Source organism: Vulpes vulpes, chromosome 12, assembly GCF_048418805.1.
Source record: "Vulpes vulpes isolate BD-2025 chromosome 12, VulVul3, whole genome shotgun sequence".
Classification (NCBI taxonomy): domain Eukaryota; kingdom Metazoa; phylum Chordata; class Mammalia; order Carnivora; family Canidae; genus Vulpes; species Vulpes vulpes.
This window is the reverse complement of record NC_132791.1, coordinates 183,783,144-183,808,135: the sequence shown is the minus strand read 5'-3', so window position 1 is coordinate 183,808,135 and position 24,992 is coordinate 183,783,144. Positions and strand designations below refer to the sequence as shown.

The 24,992-nt window shown below is 51.4% G+C and overlaps 1 protein-coding gene across 4 annotated transcripts; it reads left to right on the top strand.

Moving 5' to 3' along the window:
• Positions 1 to 645: 645 nt before the first annotated feature.
• CA7 (carbonic anhydrase 7) lies at positions 646 to 23,310 on the top strand. Of its 4 annotated transcripts, none has more exons than XM_026011436.2 (7): positions 646 to 808; positions 3,258 to 3,455; positions 6,561 to 6,679; positions 7,506 to 7,601; positions 7,702 to 7,764; positions 8,291 to 8,446; positions 9,085 to 9,856. In XM_026011436.2, the coding sequence occupies exons 1-7, from the start codon at positions 769 to 771 to the stop codon at positions 9,205 to 9,207; spliced, it is 795 nt and encodes a 264-aa protein (XP_025867221.1). In that variant the 5' UTR covers positions 646 to 768; the 3' UTR covers positions 9,208 to 9,856. The 4 variants fall into 4 exon arrangements, with proteins under 4 accessions (XP_025867221.1, XP_025867222.1, XP_072587841.1 ...); XM_026011437.2 differs by lacking the exon at positions 9,085 to 9,856 and adding an exon at positions 22,682 to 23,310 and having other exon boundaries at positions 698 to 808; XM_072731740.1 differs by lacking the exons at positions 7,702 to 7,764; positions 9,085 to 9,856 and adding an exon at positions 22,682 to 23,310 and having other exon boundaries at positions 698 to 808.
• Positions 23,311 to 24,992: the final 1,682 nt, after the last annotated feature.

Below are 24,992 nucleotides of genomic sequence, written 5' to 3'. Positions count from 1 at the left end.
TGGTAAAGAGCACAGTGTCCAGAGTGAGACCAACTGGGCGTTAATCCCTTGCGAGCTGCACAGATTGTTTTACCTCTCTAGGCTTCACTCCTCTCTCTGTGAAAGAGGGCTCTTGGCTGTACCACTCAATGTCCAGGGTAGCTAAGAGAGTTAGATGACAGGAAGGACCCAAAGCTTGGCCCAGCACCTGCCACAGTGTGTGGCTCCAGTTCTAAACACTTGAGGGTCAATGCGCTTTGCAGTTTAGAGGGGACTCTCCTCCAGTCCCAGAGGACTTGGAACCCAGAGTCCAGATACCGGGTAAGGGGACTTGCGGCTCAGGCACAAGCCCCGGGATGGGATGGGATGGGATGGGATGGGATGGGATGGGATGGGATGGGAGGGGATGGGAGGGGATGGGAGGGGATGGGAGGGGATGGGATGTGGAGAAACCAGGGTAGTCCTCTGCACAGTGCAGTTCAGAGCCTGTACACGTGAAAAGGAGGGAGAGTCGTCCAGCCGGGCGGCGAAGGGAGGTGGGGAGTAGGGGAAAGCTTTACGTCCCCTGAGTCCCCATCTGGACACCACTCTGGGGTTCAACTGGCCTGCGGGCGGGCGGGGGCGGGGCACCTGCCGGGGGTTGGGGGGCGGGTCCCCCGGGAACTGCTCCTCCCGCGCGCCGCAGCTTTAAGAGGCTGCTCGGCGGCAGCGAGCGGGGCCGGAGCCGCAGCCGGAGCCAGCGGGACTGAGCGGCGCAGGCAGGGGCAGCGCTGCGGGTCCAGGAGCGGCATGACCGGCCACCACGGCTGGGGCTACGGCCAGAACGACGGTAGGCGCAGCCCCCGGCGGCCCGACCCTGCAGCCGGGGGGCTCTCCCGGCCCGCGAGCCCCTCCCCCCGGGCCGCCCCAGAAGCCGGGCTGCTGGCCCGGCCCGAGCGCTGGCTGCCCGGCTGCGGGCCCAAAGTCCGCGCTGCGCCTCGGCCCGCGGGCCGCCGGGCATCCGAGCGCGCGTCCTGCCGCCTCCTCCGCGCAGCCCCCCACGGCCGCGCTCGCCGGCCCCGGGCGCGACGGTCACCGCGGCGGGCGCGGGGCGAGGCGGCCCGGGGGGCGAGGCGGCCCGGGGGGCGCGGGGCGCGCGGGGCGGGGCGGGGAGCGCGGGGGCTGGGCGGGGAGCGCGCGCGGCGTGGGGGGACCTCCCGGGAGCCGGGCTCCGCCGGACGAGGGCCGGGGGCCCCGGGAGAGTTTCCCCCGAAGCGCCGGAGCTCCGGAGTCAGCAGGTACGTGAGGGAGGAGGGGCTCGGGGGAGCACCGTGTGTCTGGGTGTCTCCATCGAGCGCGGTGTCTGAGCACGTCCTGGGGGGAAGCGTGGGAGCGCGTAGCCCGCATCAGCCTCCTGGTCTCACTGGGAAAATAGCTCGCGGGTCCTGCCTGGTTCCCTTAGGACGCAGAGGAAGGGCGGAGAGAGCCAGGGGGCCTCAGTGTGGGTCTGGGGCAGGTCAGTTACCTTTTGGGCTTTTTTTTACCAAGCTGGGGTGGGGTGTGCGGTAAGGGCTTCCCGCTTTCCATCAGGTGGACAGTGAGGACCCAAGGTCCCTGCTGCCAGAAGGAAATCCCAGGCAGGGTAGGTGGACGTGGGGAGAAAGGGCAGTGCTGGTGAGAGGAACAGCGCTCATCTCCCCTTTCCTGGGGAGAGGTAGTCACTCTTTGAGGGCGAGTGGAGCTCCGGTGCTCGTCTGGGGGTTAGGAGGTTGCGGTGGGCCAGAGGGAGCTAGGGAGTTGCTGTGATGTGTCTGGCTGCCTCTGGGACACAGGGACACAGGAGCATATTTTGGAGGGGAGACACCCCCCCCCCGCCCCCAGATCTGGGCATGAAAAAGCTGGAGACGTTGAGGAAAAGACAACAGAGATCAGCAGAGTTGGAGAGAGAGGCAGAGAAGGGGCAGATTGACAGAACCCAGAGATCATCTTCCCTCCAGCACCTGCTCTGAGCTAGCTTCTGGGTGCTTCCTCCAGAATCTCGGTCCCCTGACTCTATCCTCTGCTCGTCCTGCCCACCAGCTCTGAGCCTACAGTATCCTCTATAGCCGGCCGCCCTCAGGCCACTGCCGTTCACCCAGCCAGCCCCGGGTCATTCATTCTAGGGGCAGTGAGGGAGGGAGGGACAGAGGATAGAGGTGCCGGCATGCGGCATGCTCACAGGACTTCAAAAATAACCCAGTGGGTCTGGGCCACGATTCTGAGTCATCCATTGGGGACACAGCTCTGTCGGCACCTGCTGCTGTTTTCTCAGGAAAACTTAAGAAGCCAAAAACGGGGAGAAGCACCAGCCGGCAATAGCTCTAAAAATAGGTTGTATCTCAGGATGTTCCCCAGGGAGATGCCGAGCCTTTCGGCTGCAGATGGAGCCTCTGGGAGGCAGGTGGTGGGCGCTCGTGGGTGTGCACGCAGGTGTGTGTGTGTGTGTGTATGTGCTTCACAAGCATGTGTTTTGCTATAGTCTTTCATTGCAGACCTGGGTTTGCAACAGGGAGTGTTTGTGCGTGATGGTGCATGTGTCAGGTGTAGTCGTCAAGATTGTGTGTGTGTGTTTGTACACATTTTTTACTGGGCCCTGCCACTCTGGGCCTGATGAACTCAGGTCACTGTGCACCTATGTGTGCGCACATGAAATTCTCTATAGATCTGTAGGCATGTGCCTGGGGAGGGCAGTTGTGGCTGCCTATGCACATGCTATATGTTTATACCAGTACCCAAGTTTGTGTGTGTGTATGAGTGCGCGAGTGCGTGTGAGCACATGCATATGCATGAACGGCCCTCAGTTATCTGTGAAACAGAGATCATGATGGTTTCTGTTTCGCAGTGTGATTGTGAGGAGCAAGTGAATGTCACAGAGCCAAAGTTAGGTTGACTTTAGCTTTTGTTATTATTATTATAAATACCAACACCAATGTGCTCAAGATGTGGGAAGAGGCCAGATACCTGGTAGGGCCAGGTGAGGGACTGCAGAGGCCTGGGGCCCTCTGTGAGCTTGTATTGGGAGTTGGGGAGGAGTCACTGCCTAGCACCGCCCCTGGGCTTGAGGCTATACTGTGCTCCATTCCATTAATTAGCTCTCTAGGCCTCCTGTCACCTCTGGGAGGAGAGTTTTAGTGAGGCCATTTTGCAGCTCCACAGCAGGGGCTAACATCTGAAGGGTTATCTCCATCCCCCATGGGCGTCCTCTGCCTACAGCACAGAGATCCAAGCTAGCCTGAGCCCTCCCCTCTCCACACCTCTAGGCCCCTCACAGTGGCACAAGCTGTATCCCATTGCCCAAGGAGACCGCCAGTCACCAATCAATATTGTGTCCAGCCAGGCTGTGTACTCACCCAGCCTGAAGCCACTGGAGCTTTCCTATGAGGCCTGTATATCCCTCAGCATCACCAACAATGGCCACTCTGTCCAGGTGGACTTCAATGACAGCGATGACCGAACTGGTAAGTGGTCCTTGCCAGAGGCTGGCTCTCCTCTCACTGGGGTAGGCTCAGGAAGGGCAGCATGCTGTGGTGGGGAAAGAAGGCTCCACCTCTCACCAACTATGAAGCCTTGTGCTGAGCCTCAGTCTCCTTATGCATAAAATGGGAGTGATAAGACCCTCATTTCCTCTCTAGGGTCATAGGAAGGAAAAATGAAAAATGGAAGTGATGTGTGTAGTGCTGGCATACAGCAGATGCTCATGAAATGCAAATTCCCTTCCTTCTCTTTCATTTACTGCTTTAGGTCAGGTTTGTTTTTACTCCAGGCCCTGTCACTGACCTACTGTGTGGTGTGATCTGGCTCAGCCCAGCAGAGAGAAGAGCGCCTAAGTGTTCTGTGTGTGGGGTCCCTTGCTAGGGTCTGGGTAACTCTCTCATTCCTCTCAAGAACCCACCTCTAAGATGAGCAAGCAGAGACTCAATGAGCTGGGGAACACCAAAATTGGCCTGGTCGCTCTCCAAAGGTCTTCTCTCCAACACACCCACAACCTCAGGATTCCAACCAGCTTGGGCCACAGAGAGACCAACAGGAACCTCTATCTGTTTACCCTGCGTTAAGAGTCCAGGTTCTTTCAAAATAAATTCCTAGACAGAAGCCTCAGGAGTGCTCCTTAGTGAAGAGATTTTGTCCTTATGAATAGTCCTATGAGGGGTAAAGCAGGGCTAGGAGGGAACCTGCTAGAGTTTCTGGTGTAAGGAAGTAACTGGTACTCTGCTCCTCTCTACCTCTCCACACACACACACCGAAAGCACACAAGGGCATTTAAGTTTCAAGTAGAAAATCAAAATGTAGAGAAGCAGAGGGAAGCCAGAGAAAAATGATCTTAGTTGCTTAGCCCTGAGTTCCCTGGTAGGCTAGGAATAAAGGGAAAGAGGATCAGCTATAGTTCTTGTTGCAGAAGGCAAGAAATCCAGCAGAGCCTCAGAAGACAGCCAACATTTTCCCATACTGAATTTTTTTTTAAAGATTTTATTTATTTATTCATGAGAAACAGAGAGAGAGAGGCAGAGACACAGGCAGAGGGAAAAGCAGGCTCCATGCAAGGAGCTCAATGTGGGACTCGATCCTAGGTCTCCAGGATCAGGCCCTGGGCTGAAGGCAGCGCTAAACCTCTGAGCCACCTGGGCTGCCCCCCATACTGAATTTTTATTTTTTATTTTTTTAAAGATCTATTTATTTATTTATTCATGATAGACACACACACACACACACACACACACACACAGAGAGAGAGAGAGAGAGAGAGGCAGAGACACAGGCAGAGGGAGAAGCAGGCTCCATGTCAGGAGCCCGACGTGGGACTCGATCCCAGGACTCCAGGATCGCACCCCGGGCCAAAGGCAGGCACCAAACCACTGAGCTACCCAGGGATCCCCCATACTGAATTTTTAATAAAAATTCTCACCCAGAGCTTTTTTTAGGGGGGAGGGACATGGAGCTTTTAAGGACCCTAAATGACTGTCTATAAAGGAGCAATTTTCATATGACTACCTTTTAATAGCCTTCAAAGGGCACTGAGGGTTCAATTCAGTAGCTTAGTGAAGGCCATTGTCGTTGGGAAGTGGGGAGGCAGCCCAAAGGGGCATGCCTCTGGATCACCGATCCAGTGGTTTACTTTGAAGTCTGGCTCCCTCTCCTACCAGAATACCCAGGTTTGAGGAGTCAGCAAGTCAGCAAAAAGAGAGTAGGCTTGGGAGTGAGACAGTTGGGGCTCTGCTGCTCACCAGCCTGGGACTTTGGGCAGGACACCTGCTTTTCTGAGCTTCAGCCATACATCTGTCCAATGGTTCTACTCAAGGCCACATTGGGGGTTGATGCTAGCAGAGTGCTGAATACATGTGGAGTGCACAGCGAATGGTAGTATATTCTGTGGTCAGGACAGAGGGAGAGGGCTACAGAAGCCAAGCTCAAAGGGTTAGGTGGGAGTTTACTCCCTGAGAGACCACACTGCAGCATCCCAGGGGCAGCATGCTTAGAGGGGTGGGCCCCCACAGATCATATCAGGGAGCTCAGCCTGCCTCTCCAGGATGGCACAGCCTGATTGGGCCCCTGCCCTGGCCACCCTTCCAGACTCCCTTTGTCAACCCTCCAACAATGCAGTGGACAGACCCTGCTTCTCAGTTAAGGCCAGGTAGCAAGGAAGGGCCTTTGGACTGTTTGGTTATACTCTTCCTCATGGAATGCACAAGGGGCAAGACCCTGCCCAGGTCACCCATCCTGGAAGGGCCTAATGGAACTCTGAGCCTAGGGCCGTCACCTGATCCAGGGGCTCACATTCAGGTCTCACTGGGGCTCCCTCCATTGCCATATCCCTTTCAGCTAGAAATTCAATCAGTCCCAGGAGGCCTTGTGCATGGCCCCAGCTCAGTGGGTGTCAGGGTGACAAAGTCACAAAACTAGCACAAGGAGAGATCTCCAAAGAGGCCATGGGAGATGACCACATCTCAGGTGTGGGCCCTTAGGAGCTGTTCCCTGGACAACACCAGGTCCGGAGAAGGCTCAAGGTTCTAGGAAGACAGTGTGGCCTGGTGAGTAGGGGCTTGGGTTCCAGACTTAGGAAGGAGATACAGGCTTATAGCCTAGTTCAGTGTCTTGCTGTGTGACCTTGGCCAAATACCTTGCCCTCTCTGTGCCTCATTTTCCTCCATTGTAAGATAGAGATAACAGTAGATCCTGTCCCTTATGACTTCTATAAGGCTTCTAGAAGGACTAAACAAAAGAATCCTTCCAGTTTAGCCCTGGGCCAGGGAACCAGACAGGAGAGGCTTCTTGTTAGTGGTAATGGGGGCCTGGGAGACAAGTTCCCAGCTTCCATGCAAAAGTGGGGAGGGTGGCCAACCCTGTCACTACCTGTGCCACCTGCAGGCTGCCAGGATTCCTGCCTTGGCCCTGCTAAGGGCCCAGGGGACTGAGTGAGAACTGACCCAAGCCCAGTTAACCCAATGAATTTTCCAAATGAAAACTTTATCCCCCTCCTGAACACTTGCTTGGTCCTGGCACACCCACCTGTTGGGCCATGTGGGATCTCTCGCATCAAATACTCCATACCCGCCTTCTCCCCGCAGCGGTAACTGGGGGGCCCTTGGATGGGCCATACCGGCTCAAGCAGCTCCATTTCCACTGGGGCAAGAAGCACAGTGTGGGCTCAGAGCACACAGTAGATGGCAAGTCGTTCCCCAGTGAGGTAAGGGCCCTCTACCTGAATCGCTTTACTATTTGGGGAAGGACGGGGATGTGATGGGTACCTGGTGTGGGGCTCTGGAAAGGGTAAGGAGGAGCATCCAGGGGGTTTGGGAGAAACACACCTCCTACCACCACCATCCAACAACCCCCTTCCCCCCGCCCCAGCAGCACAAGATCTTCCACCGGAATTCTGCCCACTGTTATCTGGGTCTCTGTGTCCAGAAGGAGTTTTCGGAAGGATAAGCCCAGTCCCACCACATGCTGGCTAACAACCCTTTAAGGACTGAGCCTGGCATTCAAGGCCCTGCATGAAGCATGAAGTGGCTTTGCCTGGCCTCCTCTTTTCTTGACCTCTCCCCATATTGACCAGCATGATGGATCTCCTGTCCACACTTAGCTCTTTTAAACCTCCAAGCTTTTGCCTGTGCCATTTTGTCTGCCTGGGGTGCTTTTCCCAAGGGTTCCACCCGATAACCACCTGATTCATTCTCCGGACTCAGCTGCAGGCACCACCTCCTCCAAGGTGGGTCACACAAAGGGAGGGCTGTTATCTATTTCATAGTTCACTGAGGGCTGAGCCTGAGCCAGATTGCTCTTTGGGTCACCTGGGGCGCAGGGCAGGGTTGAGCCCAGAGTGGTGTGGATGCTATGTGTGGCCACTGGGGGCTCCACTGGGGAGACTCCTCTGAGCCCCCCCAGAGGCCTGGGAGGTTTAACAGCCTTACCCCTCTTGCAGAGGGGCCAGGAGTCTAGTGGGAGTGAGGGAAGCTTGGCTCTGAGCTCTCATGGCTCCTTAGAGGCGCTAAGCACTGGCCTTGCCCCTGTAGCTACACCTTGTTCATTGGAACGCCAAGAAATACAGCACCTTTGGGGAGGCAGCCTCAGCACCGGATGGCCTGGCTGTGGTCGGCATCTTCTTGGAGGTAAGGGGTGGTAACTGGGGCCAAGAGGGCAGGAAGCCTGGCACCGCCCCTACTTCCAAACATGGTGGGTGCTGGGCTCACACTACCCTTTCCCTGACAGACAGGGGACGAGCACCCCAGCATGAACCGTCTGACAGATGCGCTCTACATGGTTCGGTTTAAGGTGAGATCAGGGGTCTGTGCCCCAGACCCAGAGCAGCCTGGTGGGAGGGAGAAAGAGACTGGAGCGTGGAGTGGGTCCATCCACTGCTCCAGTTTGACAGCAAACCCTCGCTGAGCTGAAGGGCACAGGTTAGCAGCTGCAGTGCCCTGCAAATGACGACTTCATTAGAGTCAGTGGCCTCACGGAGTGCCTGGCACACAACCCGGTTGTATATAGGATTGATAAGATGTTTCCTGTGTCAATGGCCACCCTACAGGCAGCTAAGGTCAGTTGAACGAAATGGCAGAGACAGAACACGGACACCAAAGAGCTCTAGGAGCCATGGTTTTACATACTGGCAAACAGGTAGACAGGACCCAGTCTGAGCTGAGAGATGGCATCTGGTATCACAGACCTATGCCCACAATTTGCATTCATGGGCCAAGGAGAAGCCTAAATCCTGCTGACAGGAAAGAGTGGGGAGGATGCTGGTCTGGTCTTAGTGGCAGGTCTGTGCTGATTCCTGGCTTTGCCTGCCCTGCCCTAGGGAACCAAGGCCCAGTTCAGCTGTTTCAACCCCAAGTGCCTCCTGCCTGCCAGCCGGCACTACTGGACCTACCCCGGCTCCCTGACCACGCCTCCCCTGAGTGAAAGCGTCACCTGGATCGTGCTCCGGGAACCTATCAGCATCTCTGAGAGGCAGGTGAGTCCTCCCAGAACACCACATGGGATGGGAGGTTATGGCACTTAGGGCCCATCCCAGGGAGTATGATTCTCCCAACCAGCAAGCTACAGCTTATGGTCCTCCCATCAAGACTCCCATCTTTTGCTGACAAACAGTTAGATTCCTTTTTTTCAAAAAGTAGGCTCCATGCCCAATGTGGGGCTGGAATTCATGACCCTGAGATCAAGAGTTGGATGCTCTACTGACTGAGCCAGCCAGGTGCCTCCTCCTTCTCCTTTTTTTTTTTAACATTAGATTCTTAGTTGGGAGTTCTCTTGATTGTTAGTCATTAGGATCTAACCACAGGCTGAGAGGGGAGATCCCTGGAGCCTGGGACCATGCCTACTGTGTTAGAATCTGAATCCTGCATTTGTTGAAAAGTCTTAGCTAGATGGAATTGGAACTGCAACTGGTGGAGCAGGGACCAGCTTCAGAGGCCCTTTAGTGGGCCTGTAGCTGGGGTCAGAGAACAAGTGGGGGGAGGAGTGGGAAAGGACCTAGGAGCAAGAGGAGGAAGAGGTAGAGCTGTTGGCAAGAGAGGCCAGAGGGTGTGTCTGACAGCAGAGAGGACCCCAGCACCTGCGTTCTGCCCTGAGTATCTCCTCTGCCTTCTCAAGATGGAGAAGTTCCGGAGTCTGCTTTTCACCTCAGAGGAGGATGAGAGGATCCACATGGTGAACAACTTCCGGCCGCCGCAGCCACTGAAAGGCCGTGTGGTCAAGGCCTCTTTCCGGGCCTGAGCTGCCTGTCTGCCCAGCCGGCCACTAGAGCACCATTTTCCCAAGGGCTTCCACGTCAGCAGACACCAAACCATCCAAGGCTCCCTGCCTGGGGGGGGTTCTGTGGACCCCCCCTCAGCTGGCTTGCTCCTTGGCCACCCTGGAGGATTCTTGATGGGACCCTCAAGTCGGGGGATACCCGTCAGCTGGGGACAGGAAGGACAGGAGCTGAGCATGGTCTAAGCCTGAGGTTACCTCTGCCCTCCAAGACCCAAAGGCCCCTGGGAACCTCCTCCCGTCTTCCCCACTGGCAGTGGCAGCAGCCCCACCCCGAGCTCACACTGTGATGGACGAGACCGAGCTCTCTGGGGCAGGCGGCTGGCCTTGCCAGAAAGACTCAAGCAATAATTAGAGGTGGGCAGAGCTGCCCTCTCGGTGTTACCTCTTCTGCGGGCCTCCGCCATGCACGCACCTCACTGCCGGGCCATTAAAATCAGCACCCAGTCTGCTGGAGATGACATGGCCTTTTCCCTCCAGCCATCTGCTGCCATGAGCAGACACTGGCTACAGCTTATGTAGTATCTTCCCTCATCCCCACCCAGCCACCAAAGCCACCACATGACAATCCATCCATGCAATGATTAATAAACTCATCTATTCATGCAACAAATACCCACTGAGTGCCTGTGCTATGTCATGGACTGTTCTAGGCATTGGGGGAATGGACGGAGGTAAGTCAAGCAGAGTATGTGGGGAGGGACATGGGTACTGAGCAGATGAGGGTTATCTAGAGGGCCAGGCCATGGGAGCAGCGAAAAGGGAGGGAGCTACCTTGTCTGGCGAATTAAAGTAAATCCCAGCCAGCATTCCAAGGCAGAGATAAGGGACCAGCAAGTTTGAAGCCAAGGGGAGGGAAGGTATGCAAGCCTAAAGCCCAGAGAGTGGAGCTGAAAAGGACCAGGGGGGTACCAGCCATGAGGTAGAGGCTGGGACCCTCCCAAGGTGAACGGGAATCCTACAGAATCTGGGGTAGAGGTGGGGCAAAGCCAGATGTGCAATGGGGGCAGATCCCTGTGGAGTGTGGGTGAACAGGCAGGAGTGACAGCAGGGAGGAGGTGGTGGCCAGTGGCCAGGAAAAAAGGGACAGGATGGAAGAGGTGAGGAGCAGGGGGCTGGACGAGAGTTTAGGAGAGGCAGAGCCCAAAGACAGGGTTTGGCTGTCAGTGAGGGAGAGGGGCCCAAGGGTAAGGCCTCCACATGGATTGGGGAGCCCGGGCAGGAGCTGACAGGGCCCCAGAGGTGGGGAGTGCTAGGAATCGTTGGGATGTTGGGGTCTTAGCCAGGAGGGAGGTAGAGGGTTGGGCTGCTTTGGAGTAACTTAATTCAAAGTAATAGTGAGGTCTAGGGGCTGGAGGGGAGAGGCACATATGAAAGAGGGGGCCCAGGATGGAGGAACAGCATGGAACAGCGTGGAACCCTGAGGACGAGCCGCGGAGAGGTGGTAGGAAAGCCACAGAATGTACCAGGGCAAAGGGACCCACTGGAGGCTGCTGAGGAGCCTAAGGCAGGGATGGGGGCAGGACGAGACACATACCCCAGGCCCAACCCTGCATTTATAGGAGCCTGCAAGTGGGCACCTTTAAGTGTGCACCCAAAGTGCATCCCTGCCTCACCCTGGTCTGGCCAAATCTGGAGGACTCCCGGAAAGTGCACAGGTGGGTTTAGAGACCCAGCTTACTGTAACCCAGGCAGATGGGCAGGGGCAGGCGGGAGACAGCCAGGGGGCTGAGCTCTGAGGCAAGGTGACAATTGGGAGAGCAGATGTGAAGCAGAGAGATACATTGCTGAGGAGGCACTGGGTCGGGGCCTTTGGACCTGTCTGAACACCCTGGGAGGCTGAGCTGCAGAGGCTAGAGGGGCTGGGGGTGCATTTGTCTGCCCACTTTGCCACAGCTCCTGTCACTGTCACTATTACCAGGAGGGCACTCCTGGGTTATGGGGTACTTCTGGACTTTGGGTGAGGCCACAAAGAGAGGGAGGACTTGGGTCTTAGATTATTAGGTTTGAGCCAGGGATGCACTGTTGGCCCCTCTCACTTCCACGCTCAGGACAAATCTGTCTCCAGAGTGGGCTGAGGTTGGGGGGCCTAAGGGACAGGGACCCTTGATGGGAGGCCAGGTACAGCTTTGCCCCTGCAGCACCCCCCGGCCTGATATAAGGGCCATTTTCTCCCTCCATGTTTTGGGAGACCTTAAGAAGGCTGATATCTTAAGGACATGTTTGCTCATCTTGAGCGCAGGCAGCAGCAGAGAAGTGACACTAGTACAGCTGCCTCTGAAGATAGGCCAAGGGCCGGGGGCAGATGTCTGACTTTCTCCTTAGGATCCAAAAACTGTCTTCACCCCTATTTTACAGATGAGGATGATGAGGCTGAGGGAAGGTAAGTAGGAAAGTGGTTGAGCGGGATCTGATCCTGGATCTGTCCCATAAGTCTCCTGCTCTGTGCCAGACTGGGCCCAAGGGAGGGAGAGATGGGCATGGTGGTGGCCACGTGGAGTTGGAACAACAGGCCTGATGCTACCGGCCATGCCAGGGACCTTGGTCAGCCCCTCCCAGGGATGGTGGCACAGCAGGCTTGGCACCACAGAGCACTTAAGAAATGGGAGCTGGTTTTATAGTCATTATCCCAAGGCTGCCAAGAATCCTCACCCACTAAATCCTTCCCCTTAATTTGTGTTTTTAATGTAAAACTATTTTATTTTTTGTAAAGATTTTATTTATTTATTCATGAGAGGCACAGAGAGAGAGAGAGAGGCAGAGACATAGGAAGAGGGAGAAGCAGGGCCCCCACAAAGAGCCCGATATGGGACTCGATCCGGGACCCCAGGATCATGCCCTGAGCCAAAGGCAAATGCTCAACCGCTGAGCCATTCAAGTGCCCCTAAAACTATTTTAAAATCAAAAGTGGCCTCCTCATAATCACAGCCCAAAATTTGACCCTTTTACATCCAAATGGGATGCCCCCAGCTGGATCCCAAATGCCTCCAGCAAACCTGGCCTCAAGGGACCCAGGACTGTGTTCTGAATTCTTACCCAGGGCAAGGTAGCCTCCTGGAACTGATGCAAGGACATGTGGAGCACTCAAGACAAGATGGGCTCTGCTTACTCCTAAGATCCCAGAGCGCCCTCCCTGGCAGCCAGAGTGGCCCTCAAAAAGATCTGGGCTGGTGGCCCAGGCCAGTGACCATAGCACACTGAAACTGTGCCCAGGCTAAGGGCATAGTCTTCCCTCCCAACCTAGAAGAGTCAGGCCCTGGGTCTCTCAGAGCATCTCTCTTCTCAGGAGATGGGGTGGCTCTAAAGACCTGACCTCCTAGAGTTCTGTCTGCAGAGAACCTGCTCCTAACCTCATAGTTACCTCTACAGCTGCTACCACTACAGAGGCCCGAGGGGTCCCCATAAAGCTGGCAAAGGACACCGATCTGCCAAAGTGCACATCTGTGGGGGGAGTGGTCTGTGGCCTGAGCAAAGGGGATTTGGGCAGAAATGGTCTGAGGTGAAGGTTTGCAAGACAAACCTTAAGTTGACAGCATTGCTGTCAGAGTTGATGTCTGGGAAGGGGTCTCACTGATGCCCAAGCTGAGAGGTCCTGGAACAGGACAGAGGCCTTGACTGAAGCTAGGGCTGGCCTGAGAATGGGGTCAGACAACAGTATCTGCCCAGCCTGGACACCTTGGGAGCCCCCCATGTCCATGGATCACAACATCAGCCCCGAACTCACCCTTGAAGGCCAAATAAACTGCTGGTTGGTCAATATTCCAAAGGGACGGGGCAATGTGATTCTGGAGGATGGAAGGCTCTGGTATTTGTCCTGCAGCCAGAGGCAGGGCCTGGGGAATGCATCCGTTTTGGAGACTTCTGCTCACAAACTTAGGGCAGATACACTGGTGCCTTCATACGTGGGCTTTGCATCACATGTCGCTCCAGCCCTCGGAAACTTGCGTTCTCTGTGAACCGGAAATAATATAATGTGAGCCACACGTGTAATTCAATGTTTCCAGTAGCTCTATTTTAAAAGGTAAAAAGGGGTGGAGCACCCAGCTGGCTTAATTGGTAGAGCATATGATTCTTGATGACTCTTGATCTTGAGGTCATGTGTTCAAGCCGCATGTAGGGTGTGGAGATTTAATAAATAAACTTAAAAAAGAAAGTAAAGAAATACTGATAAATAGTAGAAAGAAGTAAGCATATTTAATTTGAATAATAAATTTTATTTAATTATGTCCAAGATATATTATCATTTCAACATGTCATCCATATAAAAAAAATTCACAAGATATTTTAAATTGCATTTTGTGCTAAGTTTTTGAAATCCAGTGTGTATTTTACACTTACAGCATATCTTGACTCAGAGTAGCTACAAGCACCTAACAGCACATGTGGCCAGTGGCTACCATATTTAATAGCACAGCCCAAAACGGATGTTTCCCTTTGCAGGACCATCTGCTAGAAAGGTGTCCAAATAGGCCCTCTGACTGGGCCCATAGCCAGGCAAGGTGGGGGCAGGAATGAGTCAGATCTGCTCCAAGCCTCTGTCCTCCACAAGGGCAGTTTCAGAACATTCGGTGCCAAATTGGCTCCCTCCGTCAGGGCCTTCCACCTCCAGGAAACCTCCAACCTGGCCGGCCCTGCCCCCGGTCACTCGGCAGGGCAGGACCTTTGCTGTTCCTCCAGTAGAAAGGCTGAGACAAGATTTCAGCAAGGAACTGACTGCAAGAGACCATCAAGGGTGGGGAAGGTGTCGTGTCCCTGAGAAGGATCCTGGCTTGGCTGAGGAAACTTGATTAGTCTGAGAGGGCTTCCTGGAAGAGGAGTCCAAAGCCAAAGTAGCTGGCAACCCAGCAGAGGCACAGAGCCTCAGCAGCAGTGAACATTTAACAGGCAGACAGGAAGGCCTGGCTGTCACCCAGCATGTATCAACAAAGAGGGGATGTGTGGCTGGGGACACAGGGCTCCCCAGACTCTGGAGCCCTCAAGTGCCAGGGAGTTTACCTTCATATCCAGGTGGCATGAGGAGCTGCTGGAGGTCTAGAGCAAGAGCGGAGGGCTTCCTGGGAAGCCTTCCTCTTGGAGGAAGAGGATTCTCTCTCTGAGGCTCAGAGAGCACTAGGCATCATTTGGCCTGGATCCACCTTCCAACACAGGCTCAAGAGCAAATTCTGGCAGGTACAATTCATCAAGACCTCCTGCTGCCCCTCCTTGGCCCTGCGCAATGGACTCACGCCTGGGCCCTGGCAGTTCTTGCTTGGCAGTCTGTGAGTCTAATCTAAATCCCTTCAGCTGCAATTCAGCTGCAATGTCTTCAGAGGCATGGGAGGGTGAGCAGATGGCTCTTTAGTCTCATTGAGTTGCTCTCTTGGGACTGGCATTCAGGAAAGGTATAGGAACACAGGAGCTACAGGGTCACCTGGGCTCCCAGGGGTCCCTCAGATTTTCAGAAAGGAGCTCTCTCTCCTCTCCCCCTCTCTCAGCCCTGCTGTGAGTGACAAGTCCTTGGTTGCTCTGAGGACGGATGTCTCCAGAGGGCACACTGCCCTGTCTGTCCAGTCGCCTGGGCCTCCCTAGGGAACTAGGAAGCGGGTTCTTGCTGCTGCTGCTACTGCTCCCGCCTGTTCAGGAGTAGAGTTTGGAGGGTATAACTTTTACAGCCAGAGGAAGCCTTGGTAAGGATTAATAAGCTGCCCAGGGAATCCCAGAGTATTCACACCGAAAGAATTCTCGTTCTGATCCCCCCATACAGATTAAACAACTGAGGCCCAAAGAGGGAACAGGGTCTGCGGAAGTGAGTTGGTGGGAGAGCTAGGATTTATCACTCCTGGTCCAGTGCTCTTCGCTCCTCGGGAGAGCCTTACATAGCAGAACAACCCCTACACAGAATAACTCCGTGCTGGCCTGTCACGGAGCCTGAAACCCTGCCATTTGAGCTTCGGTGCTTAGTTGACACAGTCCCTGATGAAATGCAAGTGCCCCTGGCAGGCAGTAACACCTTCTGGGGAATGATTTTATCGCCTTCTTTTCAGCCTGCCCTGTGAACTCCTCTCTGCACCTGCGTTCCACATCTATAAAATGTGTCAGTGCGAGGGCCAAAAGGTCTAAGGTAGGACTTGAGGAAGGAGAGAAAGCAGATTTCCCAGAAGTAGAGCCAAGCTGTGGCCCAGCTGAGGGCCAGCTCTGAATCTCAGGATGTGTGTGGGCCACCCCATGTGCCCCTAAACTACAAGGGGCCGTGGTGCTAGGCCCAAACTGTCAGGGACAGACGAACCGGAAGAGCCTCCCAAGACCCCCAGACCTTGGCCCATGAGTGTGACAGGAGATTCCCTGGGGTGAATTTCCAGACAGCCTAGGTAATGGGGGCTCAGAGCTGGATTGAAATGATTTACAGGTAATAAATATATTCCACGTGTTTCACATATCCAAGACCACGAACTATGACCCATACGACGACGGCGTCACTTTAGAAGTCAGTGGTTGGAAATGATTTCTCTCCTCCAAGAGCAATGCTCTAATGGTTTAATTTCCGGCAGAGGCAGGTGAGCTGAAAGGATATTTTGGGGGCAGCCAAGTCTTTGAAGCCCTGGCCCCAGCACTAAATCTGGAGGACTGTGGTTTCTGGGGGGAGTAGAGGGGAGCTGGAGGGGGACCCTCACTCCTGTGCAGCTTGGTCTACTAGGCACAGAGCTGCTCACACGGGACCTTGACCCCTGGTTACTACTTTAGCTGGTGCCAGTGGTCACTCCAGCAACTCCTGTGGGCTCGGATGAGGGCAGAAGCAGCCAGCTTTACTGTCTTCGGGGTGCCTGACCCAATTTTAGTGCCCCCCGAGGTCAGAGGTCATGCTGAGGAAAGAAAATCCGGTGTCTGGTAGCCGGCAAGAGCTTGACCAACCCCAGCCAAATTTCCTAAGCCCTTACTGTAAGCTGAGACCCCTAGAGATGAATCCTCAGTGCCTATGGCCCACAAGATTTGATCATGTCAGGAAATGTCAGGCTGGGATTATTTTTCCTGCCCCTCTTCTCACTAACACTGGGGTTGTAGCCACAGGAACAGAGACGGGAACAGGCAATGTTTAGGGTTCTGCTAGCAGACCCAGAATCCCTTACCCCAAACCTTCTTATTTTAGAATTTCAGACTTTAGAAAAGTTAAAAAAAAATACAGTGAATATACTGAAGACTGGTCTCCAGACCCCTACTTCATCAGATTTGCTTTCTCTCTCTCCCCATATGGATACATTTTTTTTTAGTGCATTTCCTAAAAATGAGGGCATTGTCTTATATAACCACAGTATAAGAGTCAAATGCAGGGGGCACCTGGGTGGTTCAGTTGTTGGGCATCTGCTTTGGGCTCAGGTCATAATCCCAAGGTCCTGGGACGGAGCCCCGTATGGAGTGCTGTGTGGAGTTCCCTGCTAGGCTGGGAGCCTGCTTCTGCTGCTCCCTCTGCTTGTGCTCAGTCTCTCTCTCTCTCTGTCAAATAAATAAAATAAAATCTTTTAAAAAATAAAAAAGAATCAAAAGCAGGAAATTAAAATTGTTACATTACTATTATCTCACCAACATACCTTATTCATATTTATTTTGCTAACTGTCCCAATGATGTCTTTTTTTTTTTTTAATTTTTACTTATTTGACAGAGACAGAGAGTACAAGCAGAGGGAGTAGCAGAGGGAGAGAGAGAAGCAGGTCCTCGGCTGAGCAGGGAGCCTAATGATGCCCAGCTCAATCCCAGGACCCCAAGATCATCATCTGAGCTGAAGGCAGACATTTAACCAACTGAGCCATCCAGATGCCCCCAATAATGTCTTTTGTAACAATAACAAGTCCCAGATCATGTCCCAGATAACGTGTGTATCCAGTTGTCCAGTCCCCTTGGTGTCCTTTTCTTTGGACACTTCCTCCATCTGTCTTTATCTTTCACCACATTGAAGTAGTCAGAGAGTACAGGCCAGTTAGTAGTAGGATGTCCCTCAATTGAGTTTGTTAGGTGTTTCCTCAAGGAGACTTTGTTTTTCAAAGGAATATCACCAAAATATGATACCATATTCTTTTTAGGTATATGATGCTGATTTATCTGATTACTGGTGATTTAACTTTTTGTTTTAATTGAAGCATAACATGTATACGGAGCAGTATATATGTTCAATGAACTTTCAGTCTGAACACACCTATGGAACTAGCACCCAGATCAATAAAAGTACATTTCCAGCATCCCCAAAAACTCGTGTCTTCATCAAATTCCTACCTCCCAAAAGTAATCACCATCTTGACTTATTTTTTTTTTAAGATTTATTTATTTATTCATAATAGACAGAGAGAGACGCAAAGATACAGGCAGAGGGAGAAGCAGGCTCCATGCCGGGACCCCAATGCGGGACTCAATCCTGGGATTTCAGGATTGCGCCCTGGGCCAAAGGCAAGCGCTAAACCACTGAGCCACCCAGGGATCCCCACCATCTTGACTTCTAATAGCATAAGTTATATTTGTCTGATTTTGAACTTCAAGTAAAATTAAATCATTCATTTCAGAAACCTCCCTAGCTTCTGGCTTTGGGGCTCATAATTATGTTTGTGAGGTTTCCAGAGCCTACTTTTTGTAATAATAAATGCAATGCTTCCCATTATGAGCCTCCAATGAAGATCAAAGAAAATACAATTTATCTACATGCTTCATTTAAAAAAAATCACTTTAATGCCTTAGTTGTAATATAAAGGACAGCCCTTTATATGTTACATGTTTATATATACAAATAACATAATTTTCAATAAAATAATATGTGTATCAGAATGTAAATACTAGCTCACAAGGATGACGCGATGAGGTCTTTTGAGGCTGTACCCATATACAGAAGCCTCACAACACTGCAGCTACCAATGCTTTCCAGGCAGAGAAACATGAGTATTGCTGCCTTTATAGTGTCCTTTTCCTAGGTAGTGAACAACTCCTGTACTTTTTAGAACAGACATGAAAACATCCCATCTACTCATTGAATTTGAGACATTGAATTTGAGTTTATCCACTGTGCAATATTTTATAAGTCATCATATTTTAACTCATAGGAGGTGAAATTTTGTCTCTTAAGATTATGAACAGGGATCCCTGGGTGGCGCAGCGGTTTGGCGCCTGCCTTTGGCCCAGGGCGCGATCCTGGAGACCCGGGATCGAATCCCACGTCGGGCTCCCGGTGCATGGAGCCTGCTTCTGTCTCTGCCTCTCTCTCTCTCTCTGTGTGACTATCATAAATAAATAAAAATTAAAAAAAAAGATTATGAACAGAATAGGGAATCCCTGGGTGGCTCAGCGGTGTGGCGCCTGCCTTCGGCCAGGGGCGTGATGCTGGAGTCCTGGGATTGAGTCCCACATCTGGCTCCCTGCATAGAGCCTGCTTCCTCTCTGCCTGTGTCTCTGCCTCTCTCTCTCTATGTCTCTCATGAATAAATAAATACAATCTTTTTTTAAAAAAAGATTATGAACAGAATAATGCACAAATTAAGTATAAATGGTAAAATTCCAAGCAACATAAAGTACAAAAAATTGCCATATATTAAAACTATGCAAACATTACTCTGTGTTTCCAAATAAAATGGAACCAGGTGGTATGGAGTGAATAAGTCATGGGGATAAAACATAGTGTGTAGGGAATATAGTCAATAGTATTATAAAAGTGTAATATGATGACAGCTGGTACTACACTTAGGGTGAGCATAGCATAATAAATAGATTTGTCCGCTATGCTGTACACTCAAAACTCATGTAACATTGTATATCAACTATACTTCAATTAAAAAAAAAAGAATTTTAAAACAGGAACAAGGTTGTAGGCTCAAATGAAGATAAACCAATTCTTCACCTGTCTGAACATCCAGATGAGATGTTCAAAGGTAGGGCAGGACTCAGACAATTTTGTGTTGTGTGAAACTGCCCTGTAGGACTTCAGTACTTCTGACATCTCCGTATGCCAGAGGTCTTCCCAACCATGTGACGACTGCCCCCCTAGATGCCCTAAATGCTCTCCAAGGTGATACCACAAGTCTAGAGGAGAAATGAGAGGGACTTCTGGAGGTCAAAGAACCATAGGGAGAGGAACTTGAGTAGGGCATGGCCTGAAGGAGGTAGGGGTCCAAGTGAGAGCACTAATGGGGAATTCTAAAGTGGGGCCTCTCCATAGCCAGCTCCCGAGGGATCAAGCTAGTCTCTAGGGATGGAGGGCTGCAGGTGAACTTGGCTGCCTACCACACAGCACCTCCCTCAGAATCTGCCACCAGGACCTACACTTTCCTGGCCCTGCATGGATATCTGCTCAAGTACTCTGGGCCTCTCAGGGACTGCACCTCCTAACAGACACAAGGGCCTCAAACAGCCGCAGCCCCTACAGGGTCCTCCATGAGCTGAAAACCCACCTAAGCCCCACACTGAAAGAATTATGGGGCCCTCACATATGTAATTAAATATAAAAACAGTACAAGGTGTTACTAAAGTGAAAAGTAACTATAAAGAAGGTAAATGTAATTCTGATTTCTCTCATCACACTTTTTTAAAAGTATTTTTTAAAGATTTTATTTATTTATTTGACAGAAAATGAGAAAGAGGGAGATAAACCTCCTTCAGGCCATGCCCTACTCAAGTTCCTCTCCCTATGGTTCTTTGACCTCCAGAAGTCCCTCTCATTTCTCCTCTAGACTTGTGGTATCACCAGGCAGAGGGAGAGGGAGAAGCAGGCTCCCCCCTGAGCAGAGAGCCCGACTCAGAGCTTGATCCCAGGACCCCAGGATCATGACCCCAGCTAAAGGCAGATGCTTAACCTACTGAGCCACCCAGGCACCCCTCTCATCACACTTTTATTTTATTTATTTTTTTTAATTTTTTAAAATTTATGATAGTCACACACACAGAGAGAGAGAGAGGCAGACACACAGGCAGAGGGAGAAGCAGGCTCCATGCACCAGGAGCCCGACGTGGGATTCGATCTCGGGTCTCCAGGATCGTGCCCTGGGCCAAAGGCAGGCGCTAAACCGCTGCGCCACCCAGGGATCCCTCACACTTTTATTTTAATAAAATATTAACTAATAAAATATTTTGGGATCCCTGGTTGGCGCAGCGGTTTGGCGCCTGCCTTTGGCCCAGGGCGCGATCCTGGAGACCCAGGATCAAATCCCACGTCAGGCTCCCGGGGGAATGGAGCCTGCTTCTCCCTCTGCCTGTGTCTCTGCCTCTCTCTCTCTCTCTCTCTCTCTCTGTATGACTATCATAAAAAAAAAAAAACTAATAAAATATTTTAAGGCATCTTTCTTTGGACCTCTTCTGAGACCATGCTCCGTGTACCTGTGACATGACCCACAATGAACACAATCCATGAATTGACTTTTTTTTTTCATGAATTGACTCATTTAATTAACTCATTTTATGAGTTGATCCAAGATCTTTTGAAGTGGGTACCATTCTCATTCCCATTTTGCAGATGAGATTAAGACACTTGTCCCTGTCACATAGTTGGAGCTGGGGCTAGGATTGGTCTACCTCAGATTGGCCAAGCCTGTGTCACCACTCTCTAGGCCCCTTGAAAGGCATTAGTCAGCCACCCCACTAATGACAGTGTTGGTTCCTCGTAGGAGCGTTGTAGGGGGATGCGCATGCATGTGTGTAGACACACACACACTCCCTCCACCAGCTCTGGGAAGTGAGGAGGTGCTCAGGTGCTTCCTGCAGTGTGTTTACGCCCCCTTGTGGCCACGTGTGAGGTTGCAGATTGGTTCCTGGTCCATCCCAGTCAATATCCACCAGCAGGGGTCAACCTAGCCATGCTAGGAAAGAACCTCACCAAGGGGCTTTCTACTTGTCAAAGTATTTAAAATATTTTTGCTGCTGTTTGTGCTCCTGCTTTGCTGAGCACCCTAAGCTGTTGCTTTCTCTGCTGTCCAGGGACTGTAGCACTGGGCAAAGCAGGCAACTGGTTAGTGCCACCAAGGACCACTGGGTTATTGGGAAAAAGGCATATGGAGGCCCAGGCAAGGGCCGCACTGCTCCTCTCTGTTTGCTAAAAGTCTGGAGGATAAAGGAGGGCATTCCAGGCAGGAGAACAGCAGGGGCTTTGCCCTAGAGATAGTTACATGGAACTGAAGGTAGCGTGAAAAAAAAAAAAGCTGAATTAAATTTGACCCAGTCTCCAGCATAGCCTGGGGATGGGGGTGTCCTGATTACAGAGATGGGTCCTAGTTCTTCAGACAGAAATAGCTCCAGAGCAAAGGAAAAGAGGACAGCTCTGTTTCAACACCCTCACATACTCCTATCTGCCCCCATTCCATAGTCACTATACAGCTAGGAGGAGGGCAATGACCCCACAACATACAGGGGAACTAGTGCCCCTCTTCAGCAGATGATGATAGAGAGACTCTACATTTGACTAAGGTCCCTTATCCAAGTCATGTATCCAGTCGATGGCAGCACTGGGGTTCTTACATCTCTGCCTGACTCATGGACCAGCCACCAAAACTGCCACATTACATGGGGCGCCTTGTGCTAGAGGAGGCTCTTGTCTTTTGGAAAAGCAAGTATAAAAAATGCTCAAAAACTTCATAAATGAATCCTGAGGCCACAATGCCACCCTGGTCCTTAGGCAGGGAAGAAAAAAAATACCCAATCCATAGATTCTCAGCTTCCTACAAGAAGTAGGGTGTTGAAGAGGAGGCTTCAATGATTGCTATTGGCTGATTAAAGTATATTTGGTTTTCCATGAGTGTATTTGCAATGCACTAGCTCTGCATGCCCACTAAGAGACCAGGCTCAGAAAAGACACGTAGTTGTTAGCACTGGTGGAGATGAAAGCCAAATTTAAATTAGTTTTTACCTAAAGATGCCTAAATAAGAGGTACCTGGCTGGCCCAGTTGGTAGAGCATGGGACTCTTGATTTTGGGGTCATGAGTTCAAGTCACACATTGCACCTACGTCTTACTTAAAAAAAAAAAAAATGTTTTTGACTAAATAGAAAGACAGGATGGTGAGAGAATGAGTATCATCCCTGAAGGGAACTCTTCTTCTGGCTTCAGAGAAGCTCCAACTGGTCCCTCAGGCTATTAAATGCAGATTAAAAGCTTCTAGAAAAGTGGCTTGGCTGTAAGTCCAGAAAGCAGAGCTTAGACCCTTCTTAGCCACAAGCTGAAAGTGGGAACCTGGGGAAGTCAGTTCGGGTCTCTGGACTTTATTTTGCACTTGAAACAATGGATATATGGGCATCTCACGAAGTATGTGGATTCTGCCAGATGTGACTAGATTTTACAGCAAAAAAGAGATTCATGGTGAATGCTATGGAATTGCTGCAATAAAATTGGATGAATTCCTTTTCCTGCATGATTTTTCAGTGCCTTGACTAAGTCATACATTGTGAATCCGTTCCAGGAGTGGGTAGTAGAGATGTGACTCTTTTCTCTTGGAACATTTTCTAGGATGTGTGCTCCATGAAGAATGCTCTCAGAAAGCATGGGTGAGACGCTTTCTCGTGTTTTTTTCCAGTCCTGGCCCAAGAGTTGAAGATGGGGCAGGCAGCCCTGGCCATAAAATTCAAGCCCTTCCCTTGGTTCAAAAGGCCAAGACCTTTGTCCTTGTTATTTTCTCTTCGTGGAATGCTCTCTCCCAGATAGGCCAGGCTCACTCTCTAACTTCCTTCAGATCTCTCTGCAAAAGCCTATCTTATCAGAGGAGCCTTGCCTGATTTCCCCACATAAAAGAGCCCTCTGGCCTCTGCCCCTGTCCCCAGCTGCCTCCTTTACCCCAAGACAGCCCGCTGTGCTTCTCTCCCACTCCTACGTATAAGTGTGTAGGACAGACATTTTTGGGGATTTTCCTGATTGTTAAATACATGCTGCATGTTAAAAAAGAAAAAAAAGTGTATAAAGAAATACATGGAAAAGAAAGAATGTGAACGTTTCACGACCTAGAGATAAGCATTCTTAACTGTTGGGCATGTGTCCTGCTAAACTTTTCTTTGCACGCAAAGGCATGGACAAACAGAAAAAGAGGAGGAAGAAAAAAATAGATAAATAAATAATTGTTATTATCATATATACACACACATACCCATTGTAATCTGGTTTTTCATCTGCTGTTCTGTTCCGTACTAGCTAATAGCTCCTTTCTGGCCTTTCCAACCCCATGGTCCTGTTCGATGCCAGGGGCCCCTGCTCAGGTGACACTGCACTCCCACCCTATCCCTTAGCCTAGCCTACTGTGTCCTCTGGTCCCTCAAAGAGTTGCCCTAGGCCTGAAAGGGATGCTTCAGGAGCGGTGCTGTGTGGCTGCTGGGCATCCTCAGTTTCTTGGAGAATTTCACAGGGTAGCACAAGCTATGCCACGGGGCCATTGCTGGCTGATCCAGGGGACTCCACACCCTGCAGCTGCAAGAGAAAGCATGAGAAGCTTGCACTTCCGGGGTCTCCAGGGCAGTCTTCCAACTTCCTCTTGCTTCCTCTTACCCATACCAAACCCTTAGAGCTGTTCTTCTGCCCCACTCCAAATTTACTTTCAAGAAAGGGTATGGGTCATTGGCAGCTTGAAGTGCTAGTGACAACAACAAGGCCCACAAAACTGCCCTTCCCAAGCAAATAGTTCTACAGAGGCTCAGAGAGAGGAAGTGACTGGACTAGGATCACACAGCAAACAGGTGCCAGAGCTGGGGCATCAGGCTTAGGACTCCAGGCTGATGGAAAATTCTGGGCCTGCCAGTGAATGAGTCTGAATAGAGATGGCTGTGGGATGATGATGATGGCAAAAAGATCAATTATTTTGTGGTCATAGGAGTTGACCTCTGGCCCGGGCCATCATAGCCTTGGGTGCAGCTGATCCATCAAGCAAGTGAAAGAGATTGATTTGTGTTTGGAGAAGCCTTCAAGAGACAGAAACACCAGTCGAGTTCCCCCCAAAGGGGTCTGCCCATCTTCCCCTAGTGAAGGGCAATCTTTAGCTTTGGCCCTCTGAGCTAGGAGCTTAACACACCACTTTGAGACTTCCTGATAACTGGGTGAGCTCTGTTGCTTCAGAACAGGTTTGAGAAGAGGGTTGAGGCAAGACTTTTATTTAAAAAAAAAAATCTCCAAGCTTTTGTTTGTCACTGGCATCTCTGGGACTTGCTAAATATGCCGTTGAGCTTGCTGCTCTGCAGGGATTGTTAACCATTCCCTCTGAAGGAAAGGGGGCCGGGATCCTGGGTGGCACAGTGGTTTAGCACCTGCCTTCGGCCCAGGGCATGATCCTGGGGTCCCAGAATTGAGTCCCACATCGGGCTCCCTGCATGGAGCCTGCTTCTCCCTCTGCCTGTGTCTCTGCCTCTCTCTCTCTCTCTCTGTCTCTCATGAATAAATAAATAAAATAAAGGAAAGGGGGCCCTGTGGTGTGTGTGAATATGCATGCATGCACACACGTGTCCATGTGTGTGGTCAGTTTGGGAGAAGACAGTGCCCGGAAAAGCCAGCTGCTTGCCCAAAGATGGTGAAGCTGAATTATTTGATTTAGGATGGCACCAGTCTGAGACAATCGTCTGAGAGCCCAGATGTGCTCACATCAGTAGGAAGGTTTTTCTGGGTTTATTCAGATGCACTGGGGAGCACTGATGCCTCAGAACCACTCCACATCTGCTCACTGGCTAAGAAGATATCAGAAGTTTTTACAAACTCTCCCAGATATCAGGCCTTGATGTTCTAGATTTGACAGTTGGAAAAACTGGCTGTACCACCTCAGTTCCTCCTGACACAAGGTCATCCT